The 14,222-nt window shown below is 40.2% G+C and overlaps 1 protein-coding gene across 17 annotated transcripts in view; it reads right to left on the bottom strand.

The window, feature by feature from the left end:
* CMC1 (C-X9-C motif containing 1) overlaps positions 1-14,222 on the bottom strand; it is a 76,234-nt gene that overhangs the window by 5,148 nt on the left and 56,864 nt on the right. For 6 of the 17 annotated variants that reach the window (XM_022564923.3, XM_089918963.1, XM_022564924.3 and 3 more), the window contains exon 3: positions 7,578-7,724. The exons of 5 other annotated variants lie outside the window; for them this stretch is intronic. In XM_022564923.3, the coding sequence (XP_022420631.1) occupies positions 7,578-7,724 (147 nt within the window). Of the gene's footprint in view, positions 1-6,410; positions 6,553-7,577; positions 7,725-10,500; positions 10,562-14,222 lie in introns of those variants that run through there. 6 more of the 17 variants (XR_016394673.1, XR_016394671.1, XM_089918960.1 and 3 more) reach the window with 6 other exon arrangements.

Raw genomic sequence — 14,222 nt, 5'->3', positions numbered from 1 at the left:
ATTCTGGTAGTTTCCCTTTTAAATTGTACTGGCCCCTTGGCATCCTGCCTTCTCAGGACCACCAACCCAGAAAACCCAGGTGCCAGAGGCCAGCCACAGTGGGGCCCTCTGCTTCTCTACTGGGTCTGCTTTGGGTCAGACCAGGTCCCTCCTCAGGACAGTGTGTGGGGTTCCCCTGCTTGGGCAGCAACTCTCCTGAACTCTTCCGGTCCTTCTCCTACCCACTGGGGGTTCTAGTCCCAGCCCCGGTCGCCTCCAGTCTGTAACCAACCATGTCCATGTCAGACCTTAAAATATGACATCATCCTCACAGAGAAGCTGGAGAATAGCTTTTATAACTCTTTTAGTACAAAATTATCAGGATTCCCCTCTTTTCTTGAGCTCTGTATTACCCTTTCAGCTACTAAGAAATAAAATTTATAATCATCTTAAAGCAAGCAGGTAATTTCAGGAGTCTCCATGAAGACACAAAATGTGTAACAAAAGTGAAATTTTAAACCACAAGCAAACTGAAAATGATTGAGATTTGTAAATGCACAAGAAACTCCTTCGAGGGGCTGTGCCAGACCAAGAGGCCTATGGCACGGACGTCCAAGTCCACTGCACAGTCTGCAGGATGAGGGGCGATGGGAGTGAGGACAGCTGGTGTGGGAGAGGACCTGACTTCAAACGGTGTGCGTGTCTGGTCACACACAGCGGGGCAGGGATGCTCCAGCTCAGAGCATGGGCTTCTTCAGCTTGCTGTTCACCAGTCTCAGAACTGCCACTGTTTACTGAGTCCTGAACCGAATCAGGCATCTTTTTCACTCAACTACAAATGTTCTTGTCATCTCTTCACTGATGAGCTGGGCACGTGGGCCAAATCAGAGCAAGGGGACTTCCTGTGTCCTTTGATGAGGATCCCCTATGACTCAAAAAGGCAGAGCAGACTTACAATCAGCTCGTTCTCATCTAAGGTCCTGAATGGGGGGCCACAAGGTTATTGAAAAGTCCACTAACTTCCACTCTGGAAAGCCATTAGCATCCCTACATATGAACTGCTCTTCGTACAGCCTGATGTTAAGACCTGCCTTTCTAGAGGCAAGGGTTATGATCCTAAATAAGAATTAAGACAGGAGCAACCCTCAAAGGGCATGTGAACATAAAGTTAATCCAGAAGTGACTAAATGTTAGATGGTGGTGACAAACCGTGGGCTGACTCCTCGCAGCCTCACCATCACTCAGAGACCTGGATCAACCAGCGCACTCAAGTATCATCTACAGAAAGGTCATGAGCATCATGAACTTTACCTCATGAACATATGCTAGTTGACCAAACCCCAATCCCTTGCAGGAAAACATGAATACAAGGGCTATTACCAAAAGTACACTTTCTGAATTTAACACACCCAATACTTTTACACTTGACAAATTCACAACAGAAGGCTTAGGCATTGAAATATGCTAAGATTTGTTTTCCCTAATATGACTAAAAATGTCCTCAAGTAGGGACCTGACTCCAGATAGCATTTATGTGTTCTGATTAAAATAAAGGCACAGTCTCTGTATTTTCACACTTGTCCAGATCTCTTCAGGAGTAACTGTGACTGGCCTGAAGCCTCAAGCTGTTTGTAAGGTTTCTGTCACTTGTTTAGCAACAAGATTTTAATGAGGATCCTTCTTTCAAACCACATTAGCAAACATTCATATATCAGTGATGTTGCCAGATTCCTAGGATGGTATTCTGAAACAAGCCTAATTTAAATCTCTTCTGTCTCTCAATATTAAGTGTTAAAGAGCCTGTATACCTGTATATAAATAAATTATTCACCGTTAAAGACTATGAAAATGAACTTTCATTCACTTATGTATATCTTAAGGTAATGCAAATAAATATCAATAAACAGTGAGAGAGATGATTAAAAGTTATTCCAAACTTTAAAGAAATGTGCTTAAAGATAGCACTCAAGACTTTTTTCTTCAAAATATCAAGAACATGAAATTCTATCCTTCTTCTGTAAACACTCATTTCTCTGAAAGAAACCACTTAATAAATAAACTATGGGTAAAAATATTCTGTGGGCATGATAAAATTTGGATCAAGTGAAGCTAGGGAAAACAGAAAGACATAAAGTCTTCTCCTATTAGTCTAGGATAATGGGCAAAATAATCATACTGTGATTAAATACAAGAAGTCCATATAATTTCCAGTTTATATAAGAAAAAACTTGGGGAACCTCCATATAAAAGCAGTAAGAGAAAGAAATGGTTTGGAATTCATTGCTTTTCACACATTTAATTTATGGAACTTCTGAATGTATTTTAATATTTAAATAACCGCCAATAATAAGGTTTCCTGATTAAGCCAAGGATGAAGGGCAAGGCTGTGCGTGGGAGCAGAAACGCTTACCTTCCACACATTTCATTTAGTCAGTTTCAAGCAACGTATTATTTTGCAAAGGCAGTCATACAGGTAGAACTAAAGCATTCAATGAGAAATGACAATTTAAAAACATACAATATTAAAAGAAGTAATTCCAATGTTTCATATCTCTGACCAGAACCACTCCTTTTATGATTCCACTAACTTATATTTTCTAAAAAATCCTGAGCTTATGAATTTTTACACAACCATCTTTAGACATAGCACTTACTTCTAACTTTCTAGTACTTTTATTTCCTCAATCAGTAAAGTACTTATAGAGTACCTATTTTGTTTCCAGCATTACAAAAAGCAGAGCTCTATTTGGGTACCAAAGTAATTTAGAATTTTAACATATAAGCTCTGTGTAATATTTCCATGACTACACCACCATCTTGATGGTTTCACTTTTAAATCTGGAACTTCAATTTAATCTAAAGGAAAGACATTTAGGAGGTCTTGCTTATTAAAGAAATGTAGTAGGCAGATTTTTAAATCACCCTAAATTCAAAACATATAATCAACTCTACAACTGGAAATCTTACGCATAAAACGGCTTCCTTATAGTGAGCTAGATAATAAAAACAGAGATGTACTTGATACAATGTATAAATGATCTGTTGACCAGTTACTGAATCAGAAGAGGTTTTTAAATGATACAATTTGGGGACAGTCTAGGTAGGTGTCAACTTTTCTTAAGATTTCACTTCAGACAAAGGTGTCTGTGAGTTTTAGATTTATAATAGAAATTGAAATCTAAAGCTAATTTTCCCAGGAGAAGCTATCTTCTAAGTGAAGGCCTGTGTGCAGAGCCTCCTCAAGCTGTGGAGGCAGAGGGCCCTGGGTGCTGAGCTCACCAGCGTCTCGTGCAGGGGTTAAGACCTGAACCAAGGCATGTGTCCTCTCCCTCCTAATGGCTGCTCAGAGAGGGCAGCCATGGCCACAGGCCACAAAGCACATTATCTATATAATCAACAGTATTTCATGAAGTTCATGGGAAATAGTTTGTAAACAGCTCTGACTTTATGAATACATTTGTTTATAAAATTTAGTAATGAAACTGTAAGAGCTCTTCACAACCTCTGAGTCCATGATACCAGTAGTATGGCTTCTGGAAAGAATTCAATCCAATCCAACCTACAAAAAAGCCAAATATTATAAATAATTCTAGACTGGGTGAGAAGCTACTTAGGACAAGCTCAATTTAGTTGCAAAAAGTGTATTAGTGAGTATCTGCCAGCAAACACTGTAACAACAACAAAATTCCATAGACAATTTTTCAAGAGATCCATAAAACTAACCGTTCAATGGAAAACATAACACGCAGAAGCCACCTCATCTTTTATGAGACACATTCACTGAAACACTGGTTTTTTCACTGCACTCACACCTCAAAATGTTTCCGTTTCCAAAGGTAAATCAAAAATACTGGGGCTTCCCTGGTGGCACAGCGGTTGAGAGTCCGCCTGCCGATGCGGGGGACACGGGTTCGTGCCCCGGTCCGGGAAGATCCCACATGCCGCGGAGCGGCTGGGCCCGTGAGCCATGGCCGCTGAGCCTGCGCGTCCGGAGCCTGTGCTCCGCAACGGGAGAGGCCACAACAGGAAGAGGCCCGCGTACCGCAAAAAAAAAAAAAATACTGCAGGTGGGAAATCACCAAATCATGCCATCACATTAATGTTTACGAAGAGATCCAACTGCAAATATTTCGTTTATTTCTTTTTTTTAATTTTATATTGGAATATAGTTGATTTACGATGTTGTGTTAGTTTCAGGTGTACAGCAAAGTGAATCAGTTATACATATACATGTATTCATTCCTTTTCAGATTCTTTTCCCATACAGGTTATTACAGAGTACTGAGTAGAGTTCCCTGTGCTATACAGTAGCTATACAGCTCCTTGTTGGTTACCTACCTTAAATATAGTAGTGTATATATGTTAATCCCAAATCATTTATTTTTTTCTTAAATTATCAGAGTAGAATGAAAAAGAAAAAAGTCACTTACATTCCTGCCTCATAATAGTAACAACAACAATAATAGCTAACATCGTACTCATTACAACCCAGGCACTATCCAATGAGTTAATTCAGGCTTTCACAGTTATTAACTGATTCAATAAATTAAAATTTTAAATTTTTTCAAATATTCTTTCAGTACTTATCCCATAGGCTCATAAAATATCAGTCATTCATTCATTCAACAAACATTTTCCAAGTACTTACTACACGCCCAGCACTATGCTAGGTTCTGTGGTTTCCACGCTGAACAAGACAGAGGGAACCAACAGTCCCTGAGGAAGATAGACAATTAAAAAGTGCTACCGGGCGAGTGTGGTACCCACTCAGACAGGGGAAGGCAGGGAGGGTGCTGTGGAAGCACAGAATTGGGACTCCAAACCCATCCAAGAGGGGCTTACCATCCTTGTAAGCTATGATCTACACTGAGTCAGCTGGTGGACGGGAGGTAGAGGAGGACAGGCATGTACCACTATGACCAGCAGGCAGTGCTCAATGTTTAGGCTTTGTCCTGAGGGGAATGGAAATCCTTAGAAGGGTTTTACACAGTGAAATGGCACCATCAGATTTTCTTCTGCAGAGAACTAGAAGAGCTGGCAGGGAGGCAGGAGTGGGAATAACAGGGAAACTGGTTAAGATGTGAGTACAATAATCTGAGCAAGAGATGGCAAGGGGGTAAAAGGCAGAGGAGTAGAAGCATCAGTTCAGGGGGTAACAGACAAGGAGTCAGGGATAATGCCTACACCAGGAGTCCCCAACCCCCGGGCAGTGCCTGTTAGAAACCCGGCCTCACAGCAGGAGGTGAGCAGCGGGCGAGCAGCGGGCGGGCGAGCGAAGCTTCATCTGCTGCTCCCCATTGCTCGCATCACCACCTGAACCATCACATCCCCACCCCCACCCCCCCACTGCCCCCCAGCCCATGGAAAAATTGTCTTCCACGAAACTGGTCCCTCATGCCAAAAAAGGTTGGGGACCACTGGCCTGCACTTTTCACTGGGAGCAGACGGCTCAGTCTGATGACTCAAAAACACCAGAAAAGAAACACTATGACATTGTTCTGTTTTGGCTGCAGCCCGTGGAGGGAGATGGGGAACAGACGAGGATGAGTTTCAGACACAAACAGCTGGGGGACCTTTGAAATATCCAAGTAGACTCTCCAGAAAGCACTCATCTCTACAGGGCTGAGGCAAGTTGGAAGATACTGTTTTGACAGTAGTAATTTATCAAAAATAATGAAAAGTAAAGAGGCCCTGGGTAACCACTGGGCTGCCCATATTTAAGGGTCAAGCAGAGAAAGAGAGGAGACTGGAAGGCAGAAGGACCTCGGGGCATCACAGAAGGCGAAGGAACCAAGACACTGACCCTCTGTATAGAGATCAGGGTCCACTGGACCCAATTTTAATTTCTGAGTTTCTTTCATGAGTAGCTCTAACCAATATTGTAAAGATATTTCATGATTTTCATTTTTTCTTAGAGGCCTTCCATAAAATCACAGAAAACATATTTTGCAATACAATAAAACTCATTTCTACCTTGCAATTATCATATAGGTTCATTGCATCTTTGTATAAGGCTAAGACACAATATAGACTCCTAATGATCTTAATGAAACATTTTACTATATTATCCTAGAACTTATTTCATCATGACTCAGCAATTATTCCCAACTGTGCTAAAAAAGGTTCAAATAATATGAAAACAAAATGATGGAATCACCTAGAAAAATGATGCCACAGTGAAATAAACCTTCATTATTTTATCAGTTTTCTTATTGTACTGCTTGATGTATTACATCATCACTCATGAATACATAAAAGTAGTCTTTTGGTTTTTGCTTTCCTTGAACACAGTTGAGATTTGAGATTTTTTTTTCACTTTCTGATTATGTTAGATAGAATAGCCCCCCAAAATGTCCAAATCCTAATCCCTGGAACTGGTGAATATGTTAGGCTACATGGCAAAGGGGAATTAAGGTTACTAAGCAGCTGACCTTCAAATAAGGAGATTATCCTGGATTATCCAGGTGGAGCCCAAGTAATCACAAGGGTCCTGGAAAGTTGAAGAGGGAGGCACAGATGAAGAGAAAGAGACGTGATGATGGAGGCAGGGTCAGAGGGAGGTTATCCTGCTGGCTGTAACAATGGAAAAAGAGGAACACCAGTCAAAAAACTGGGTGCCTTGTAACAGACTGAATGTTGGTGTCCCCACAAAATCCATGTGTTGAAACCCCACTGCACCCCCACTACCCTGCCACATGATGATATTAGGAGGTGGGGCCTTTGGGAGGTAGTTAGGATGAGATACGGTCAGGAGGGTGGTGTCCTCATAAATGGGGTTAATGTCCTGATAAGAGTCAAGGGAGAGAGCTGGCTTGCTCTCTGCTCTCCACCATGTGAGGACACAAAGGTCTGCAGCCCGGAAGAGGAACCCAACTGTGCTGGCACTCTACTCTAGGACTTCCAGCCTCTAAAGCTGTAAGAAATGAAGTTTTGTTGTTCATGAGTCCTCCATTTGTTATTTTTGTTAGAGCAGCTCTGCTAAGACAGGCCTCTAGAAACTGAAAAAGGCAAAGAAATGGATGTTCCCATAGAGCCTCCAGAAGGGAATGCAGCTCTGCCAACATCTTTTTTTAAAAAAAATTATTTATTTTTACTTTCTATTTTTTTTGTGTTTTTGGCTGCATTGGGTCTTAGCTGCAGCGTGCGGGCTCTTTGTCATGGCACTCGGGCTTCTCTCTAGTTGTGGCATGCGGGTTTTCTCTTCTCTAGTTGTGGTAGGCAGGCTCCAGGGTGCGTGAGCTCTGTAGTTTGCAGCACATGGGCTCTCTAGTTGAGGCGCATGAGCTCAGTAGTTGTGTGGCGCGGGCTTAGTTGCACCGCGGCACGTGGGATCTTAGTTCCCCAACTAGGGATTGAACCTGTGTCCCCTGCATTGGAAGGCGGATTCTTCACCACTGGACAACCAGGGAAGTCCCTCTGCCAACATCTTGATGTTAACCCAGGAAGACCTGTGTCACACTTCTGAACTACAGACTGTAATGTGACAAATCTGTGCTGTTTTAGGTTACTGAATGTTTTTAATTTGTTACAGCAGTGATAGTAAACTAATACACTGCCTATAGTAGAAGAAAGAAAACTGACAAAAAGATGATTCTCACGTATTAGATGAATCAGAAGATGAATGTGAAGAACTGAAAGCAGCACTCCAGACTCTGATGATGGTGGTGAAATGGATCTATAAACACAACCACAGGCTAGTACCTTCAGATGACAGTATCCCAGGTGAACTTTCTCAAAATCAGGACCTGATGAGTAAATAACATACTTTGAAGGACAAAAAGGAAATATGGCATACTCACCCCATCAGTCATTTGACAACAGGGACATCTCACGCACATGGCGTCCTGTAACAAGAACCTGTACATCCCACGTGCTAGGGACACACGGCAGTGTTCTCCCTCATCTTTTATGCTGAAGTATATGTGACCCAAATGCCTAAGGCTGGCTTATGAACAAAGATGACTAGAAGGAAATAGTATTTATGGGATGTATAAGTCAAAAAACTAAAAAAATTTGAAATTATGGAGCAAAAAGCATGACTATCCTCTCGTCAAAAAAAATTAGTAGCCAAAAAAATCAAACTTTTCAAAAACGTATTTTATGGATGCAAGTATAAGAACAAGGATTGCTGGTGCAGGGGGACTGACTGGAGGTGTGTTGGAATCTGGAGCAATACTGACAAGATAGGTGTGTCCCAGGTCAACAATGAATTAGTTTCATTCAAACACATTGTATATAAAACTTCGAGTTTTATGAATTTCAAGTATTAAACTTTCGTAACAGGGAAACAGAATAAAAATTGGGACTTGCTATGTTTAATTATTAAAATTTCTAAGGTCACTCTCCCTTTGTTCTTCCGTAAATTTTTTTGAATATGATTTTTAAATATAAAAATAAATAAATAAAAGGTATCCACAAATGACTATCTTTTCTGGGACAGTTTGGGTTAAAGAAGGCATGGTCAGGCTTCCCTGGTGGCGCAGTGGTTGAGAGTCCGCCTGCCGATGCAGGGGACACGGGTTCATGCCCCGGTCTGGGAAGATCCCACATGCCGCGGAGCGGCTGGGCCTGTGAGCCATGGCCGTTGAGCCTGCACGTCCGGGGCCTGTGCTCCGCAACAGGAGAGGCCACAACAGTGAGAGGCCCGCATACCGCAAAAAAAAAAAAGAAGGCATGGTCATTATTGCTGAATGCTAAGATGAGCAGTGAAAATCACCTATTGGTTTTTATGTTAACATCTTATGAAATTCTGCTGTCCAGAAATATCTTTGATTCACATAAGGTCAGAGAGAGGATTAGAACAAATAAAAATCATTGCTCCTTATCACTGATGCATTAAACATAGCTTTTATTTCCAACTTTTACTTCCAGGACAGTTATTTCTTTAATCAAGTGTTCATTAATTACAAAATAGGGTCCCTAACTTCAATGTGTTTATAATACAGTGATAGATGCACAAAGCAATTCAATAATACCAAACAGTTGTGTCTTCACTGGGTAAACTTGGGTTTGTAACCCTCTAAACCCTGCACACGTGGCTACCAAGCAAGGTTTGAAATGTGCCTACTCCTAATTTTGGCGTTCTGTTGGTATAAAAGACATACTGGATTGTGGGAGCTTAGGATGGAAAAAGTAACATAAACTACCTTGTTCATAGTTTTTATATCGATTGCATGTTAAGTAGATAATATTTATTTACTATATAGATTAAATAAAATATTTAAATTACTTTTACCTTTTAAAAGTAATGTCACATTTAAAAAATGTGGCTACTATAAGTTTAAAATTATAAAAATAGTTCACGTTATATTTCTATGGTCCAGTAAAACTTCCTGCAATGATGCAAATGTTCTCTGCACTTTCCAATAGTGTAGCCACTAGCCACATGGGACTACTGAGCACTTGAAATGTGGCTGATGCAACTGAGGAACTGAATTTTTCTTTCTAATTAAGTTAGTTAAAGTGACATGTGCATAGTGGCTGCCATTTTGAACAAGGCAGCCCTGGACATGTTTAGTTCCCTGTACTTCAGGTGAGTCACAGACAGGCAGCTGGTGATGAGCTGCTCAGATTCTTTATCTCCATTTACTGGAATGGAAGTTCAATGGGAATAAAATGTGATTCCGACCAGGAGCCCTTAGTATGTAGCACTTGGAACGAGATGATTTCTGTTTATGGAGAACAAAGGGCAATAATACATTAATGCTGAGCCGGGTCTATATCTCCATTAGAATAAACTGTCTTATTTCAGGTGGCCTTTTTTTGTTTTTCCATTTCCTATGTGATTTCATGATTTTTTCTTGCAAGGTATTTAAAGATGTTAATAGTAATAGCAATAAAATCAAAATAATAATGGCAACTGAAATATACTGAGTATTTATTATACACCAGACACGAGTACTTTATGTTTATTAGCTCACGTGAATTTTTACAAATAACAGATAAGCACTATTATTATCTTCATTTACCAGACAAGGAAACCTGAGCTTTGAGTAGGTGACGTCACACATTTCCAAGGCACACGGTGTGGCAAGGACTGGCCTGGAGCTAGGCCTCTTTAATTCCTGAAAAATACTTGCAACGACTATAGAATCCCACTTACTCCTTTCCACAATCAGAACACAGGAAAATCCTCCACACCCAGCAGAAATCCCCAGGGTCACAGGAGAGCTGTAAGCCCCACCAGTCACCTCACATGAGGTCACAACTGGGACCGGGAAGTGAGTGGGGATGGCTCAGCCCCTCCAGTCACCACCACAGGGAAAAAAAAAAAAAAGCTACAGGGCTTCCCTGGTGGCGCAGTGGTTGAGAGTCCGCCTACCAATGCAGGGGACACAGGTTCGTGCCTCGGTCCGGGAGGATCCCTCATGCCGCGGAGCGGCTGGGCCCGTGAGCCATGGCCGCTGAGCCTGCGCTCCGCAATGGGAGAGGCCACAACAGTGAGAGGCCCGCGTACCGCAAAAAAAAAAAAAAAAAAAAGATACAGCTTATAGCTCTGATTTCTTGCTCCTGAGCAATCACCTAAAATAAAATAACACCGGATACCTCACCCTCTGGCTCCACACCTCCTTTTCCAGAATGCCTATAAAAGATATTTAAATATTTAAAATAAAACTTGTAAATACTTAAAATAAAACTTTTAAATATTTAAAATAAAACTTTTAAATATATAAAATAAAACATATTTAAATATTTCAAATAAGGATTTTACACATTAGGAAGTGGCTTCTCCAAACAGTAGACAATGAAATGCTAAATTCTGTGCTTGGGATTCTAAGTGCTATCAGAATTGGAAAGGTAGACGTTAGCACAGCCTAGTGTGCCCAAGGAAAGCACCAAATCACCCCATCTCCTAAAAAAAAACTGCACATGAGAAAGGCTTTCAGTCTCCCCTGATAAGAAAATCCATGCATATTACTGACAATGACAGAGGGGGAGGATTTAGAAAGTGACAAAGCAAGAGAAATTAAGTGAATGAGTCTGGTTTACACCACACATTTTTGCTACATGTTCCCTCTTTGCCCGCCCCCAGCCTCCAAAGTTAAAAGATCTATTCATGAATACACACCCATCAGAGCAACCAACAAGGAAGCCAGCCCCTTTCTGAACATGGAGGTTTCCGGGCTTCCTTGCCATCCCCTAATAAGAAGCAGGATTACACAGAAGCAGTATCAATGCTATAAGTAACACAAATAATGCAAGCAATAAACCAGCCTGTTGTACCTTCCCATTCCAGGAGATGGCTTTACAGACTATTCTGGGGATAAGCATGGGTCAATGGGGACCATTCACCACCACTCATGGAGGGTCCAGGAAAGGACCTTGTTCTAGACTTCTGGGGTGGAAATGCCAGAGGAGGAAGGACTTAGAAACCGTAAACCCTTCCTCAATTCAGAAAGTCCTTTCTAATCACCTCACTGTGGGGACAGAAAACTCCTTATCTCACAAGGTAGCCAGTTTCATTGGGGTGTGTGTGTGCATGGAGGGGGGGATTTATAGCCTGGAAAACTAGAGTAAGTCTCCTGCTGCTGCCTTCCTATCAAATACTACAGACAATAGCATTCCTATCTCTTCCTTTTCCTGGCTCAGAACCAATGTGAACACTGCTCCCTCCTTGTTGGATGTAGTTTCCACACTATTGACAAAACCTGCTCACCCTCTTCCTAGTCTGCTGGTTTGTCAAGTTTACTGATGTATCTAACACCTTTGCTTTGCTCCAAAAAAGGATTTGAAACAGCCTGGCATTTCCCTTAAGACACAGCATTTGAAAAGACAGTAAGTTCTTCATATCCAAACACAGGAGACAACTAAAATATAAAAATTACTATGGCTATGCCTTTTTTTTTTTAATTTTATTTATTTTTTTTTATACAGCAGATTCTTATTAGTTATCCATTTTATACATATAAGTGTATATATGTCAGTAATCTCCCAATTCATCACACCAGGCTATGTCTTTCTTAATGAAAAATACATAAACACATAGCAAAAATCATTTGCAGAGAATCATTAAAAGAATGGCATATCACTAGCCATTCCTCATCCTGTGTTCTCTTAGCTGAGGCAAAAAATACCTTCACATAAGTAAAAAATAGCATTTGGCACCATTCAAAGCCACTTATCAGCTTTCTTTTAATCTAACAGTCACACCAACAGCCAGAGTAGAAATACTAAACCACAAAGCACTATCTGGCTGCTAAAGAAAATGCACTGATCGGGGATGATCTCCAAGACTCAAAGTGAAAACAGCAAGGACACACACACACACATATGTGTACATATGTGCACCTATACAGACAGATGCTTGTGTAACACAGAACGGCTGGGTGGGTTGTGGGGGAGGATATGAGACTGGTGGTGGTGGTGGTCTTAGGAGGAAACCTGGGGCCTGTGGGGAGAACTTCAGAAACACGTTCCTACTGTATTTTGGAAGTTTGTCCATGTGTCAACCTTACAAAATGTAATTTTAAAAAAAGAAAGAGAAGAAAGTAATACCTTTGGGTAGAGAAGAGGGGAGAAAGGAGCTTTGACTTTGATGCGCAGAGTGAAAGGTCATCTCTTGATTTTTTTCTTAAACAACCCTTTTCCCTTTTCCCGGAATTGCTGCTTAGCGACAACAGGGTGGGGACCCCTCTTTCTCTCACCAAGAACACCCCGTTCATCACACTCAATGGATACTTCTACGTGGATGGCTTAATTTCATTAGATGCTAACTGTTCGCAAATACAAATGTGGTCATTCCTTTTTGCAAAATATAGAGCTGCAGAGATCCAACTATTTCCATCCCACGGATGCCAAGTGAAGCAGTCGTCCAAGGTAAAATGACACCATCAAAAGTCACACTCCTGGTTTTATTTTAACACAGTCACACCAACCGCCAAAATGGAAGAAATCTGACACTGATAACACGTGCTCCCTTGCTAATAAATCGGTCCCGATTCTCAGTTTTAAAGAGGAAAAAAAGAATAGAAGACATGTGATGCTAAATTTAATTAGGCATTTAATAAGTGTAGTATCCCTACTTAACAAGGCAAATCCATCCTTTCCATTCTGGCTGCAGTTTATTTAAAGACTTTACAATTTTACTACTTAAGGGAGAGTCCTATGGAGGTGTTATCTCACCATTTATATTTTCACAACACTTATGATATTGCTATCACACTCTTAAAATAAATAAAAAGCCCATGCCATGTCGTAGACCAATATAATGTTACATACTCTATTTTTATTTCTGGAAATAAACATTAAAATTTTTCTGTATTGCTCACTTGATTCTTGCAATGTTGAATATTAAAAAGAAAAAAAGAGTAAAGCTAAGTTTTTTTTTTTTAAGTCCCAGGTATTACTTGAAAAGCAGAGGTTTTATCACTTGGATTTTTAAATTAGGTACTAGAAAATATATCATTAGAAAATTCTGACAACAATAGCATTTTATGACAAAATTATTATGCTTTTAATTTTCTATTAAATTGTGATTTATTAGCTTGCTACTTTAAACATTAGACTGGGTACAGAATGAATTTAGTGGTGCACTGAATGAGACAAGCAAGTAGAGGATGAACATGGAAGATGATTTAACATGGTGGTGCATGAGCTATTTGATAATTCTAACACAGTACAAAAGAAAGCTTCTCTCTAGATTGACCATGGTTCGCTTAACATCACTGAATATCTAATACCTCCAACTCAATTAATTCTCACCTGATTAAGATCAGACTGATATTCAAACTAAATCAACTCTCCAGTCAAGTAGAAATCAATATTTCTGATTTTACTTTTAAATTACAATAGAAATAAAATGTGCACATCTTCAATATGCCAAGAGTAGCTTTTCTATTCTAGTCTACCATGGCATGGATGACACAGTTGATTAAAGAATTATTCTAATTTGAGCACGAATATGTAGTCAGAATCTGATTAATTTGAACACAGAGATGGAATAAAGTAATTAAATATATCTTATACAGGGCAAATAGAATATTGACATAAAGTAAACTTGACTTCTTTAAAACAAACTTCACTATTTATCATCTCAAATAGTTAGGAATGTGCTTTTATTACAGACTGATTGCTCTCGAAGGGGAGTCTTGTTTCAGGCACAGATATTTACAAGGTGGGCAAAGAAAAGAAACAGTTCTTTTCAGGTCATCCTCTTTCCATGACAGCCACCTCCAAAAAGCATGCACACACCTAAAAACAACCAGATTACTTTTATGACTTTTCTAGAAAAAGCAGGATGTACT

The sequence above is a fragment of the Delphinapterus leucas genome, chromosome 10, assembly GCF_059928025.1.
Source record: "Delphinapterus leucas isolate spDelLeu-1000000601 "Yukka" chromosome 10, BTC_Dleu_Yukka2, whole genome shotgun sequence".
Classification (NCBI taxonomy): Eukaryota; Metazoa; Chordata; class Mammalia; order Artiodactyla; family Monodontidae; genus Delphinapterus; species Delphinapterus leucas.
Note: the sequence above shows the minus strand (reverse complement) of the source record. Positions and strands in the feature narration are given on the sequence as shown.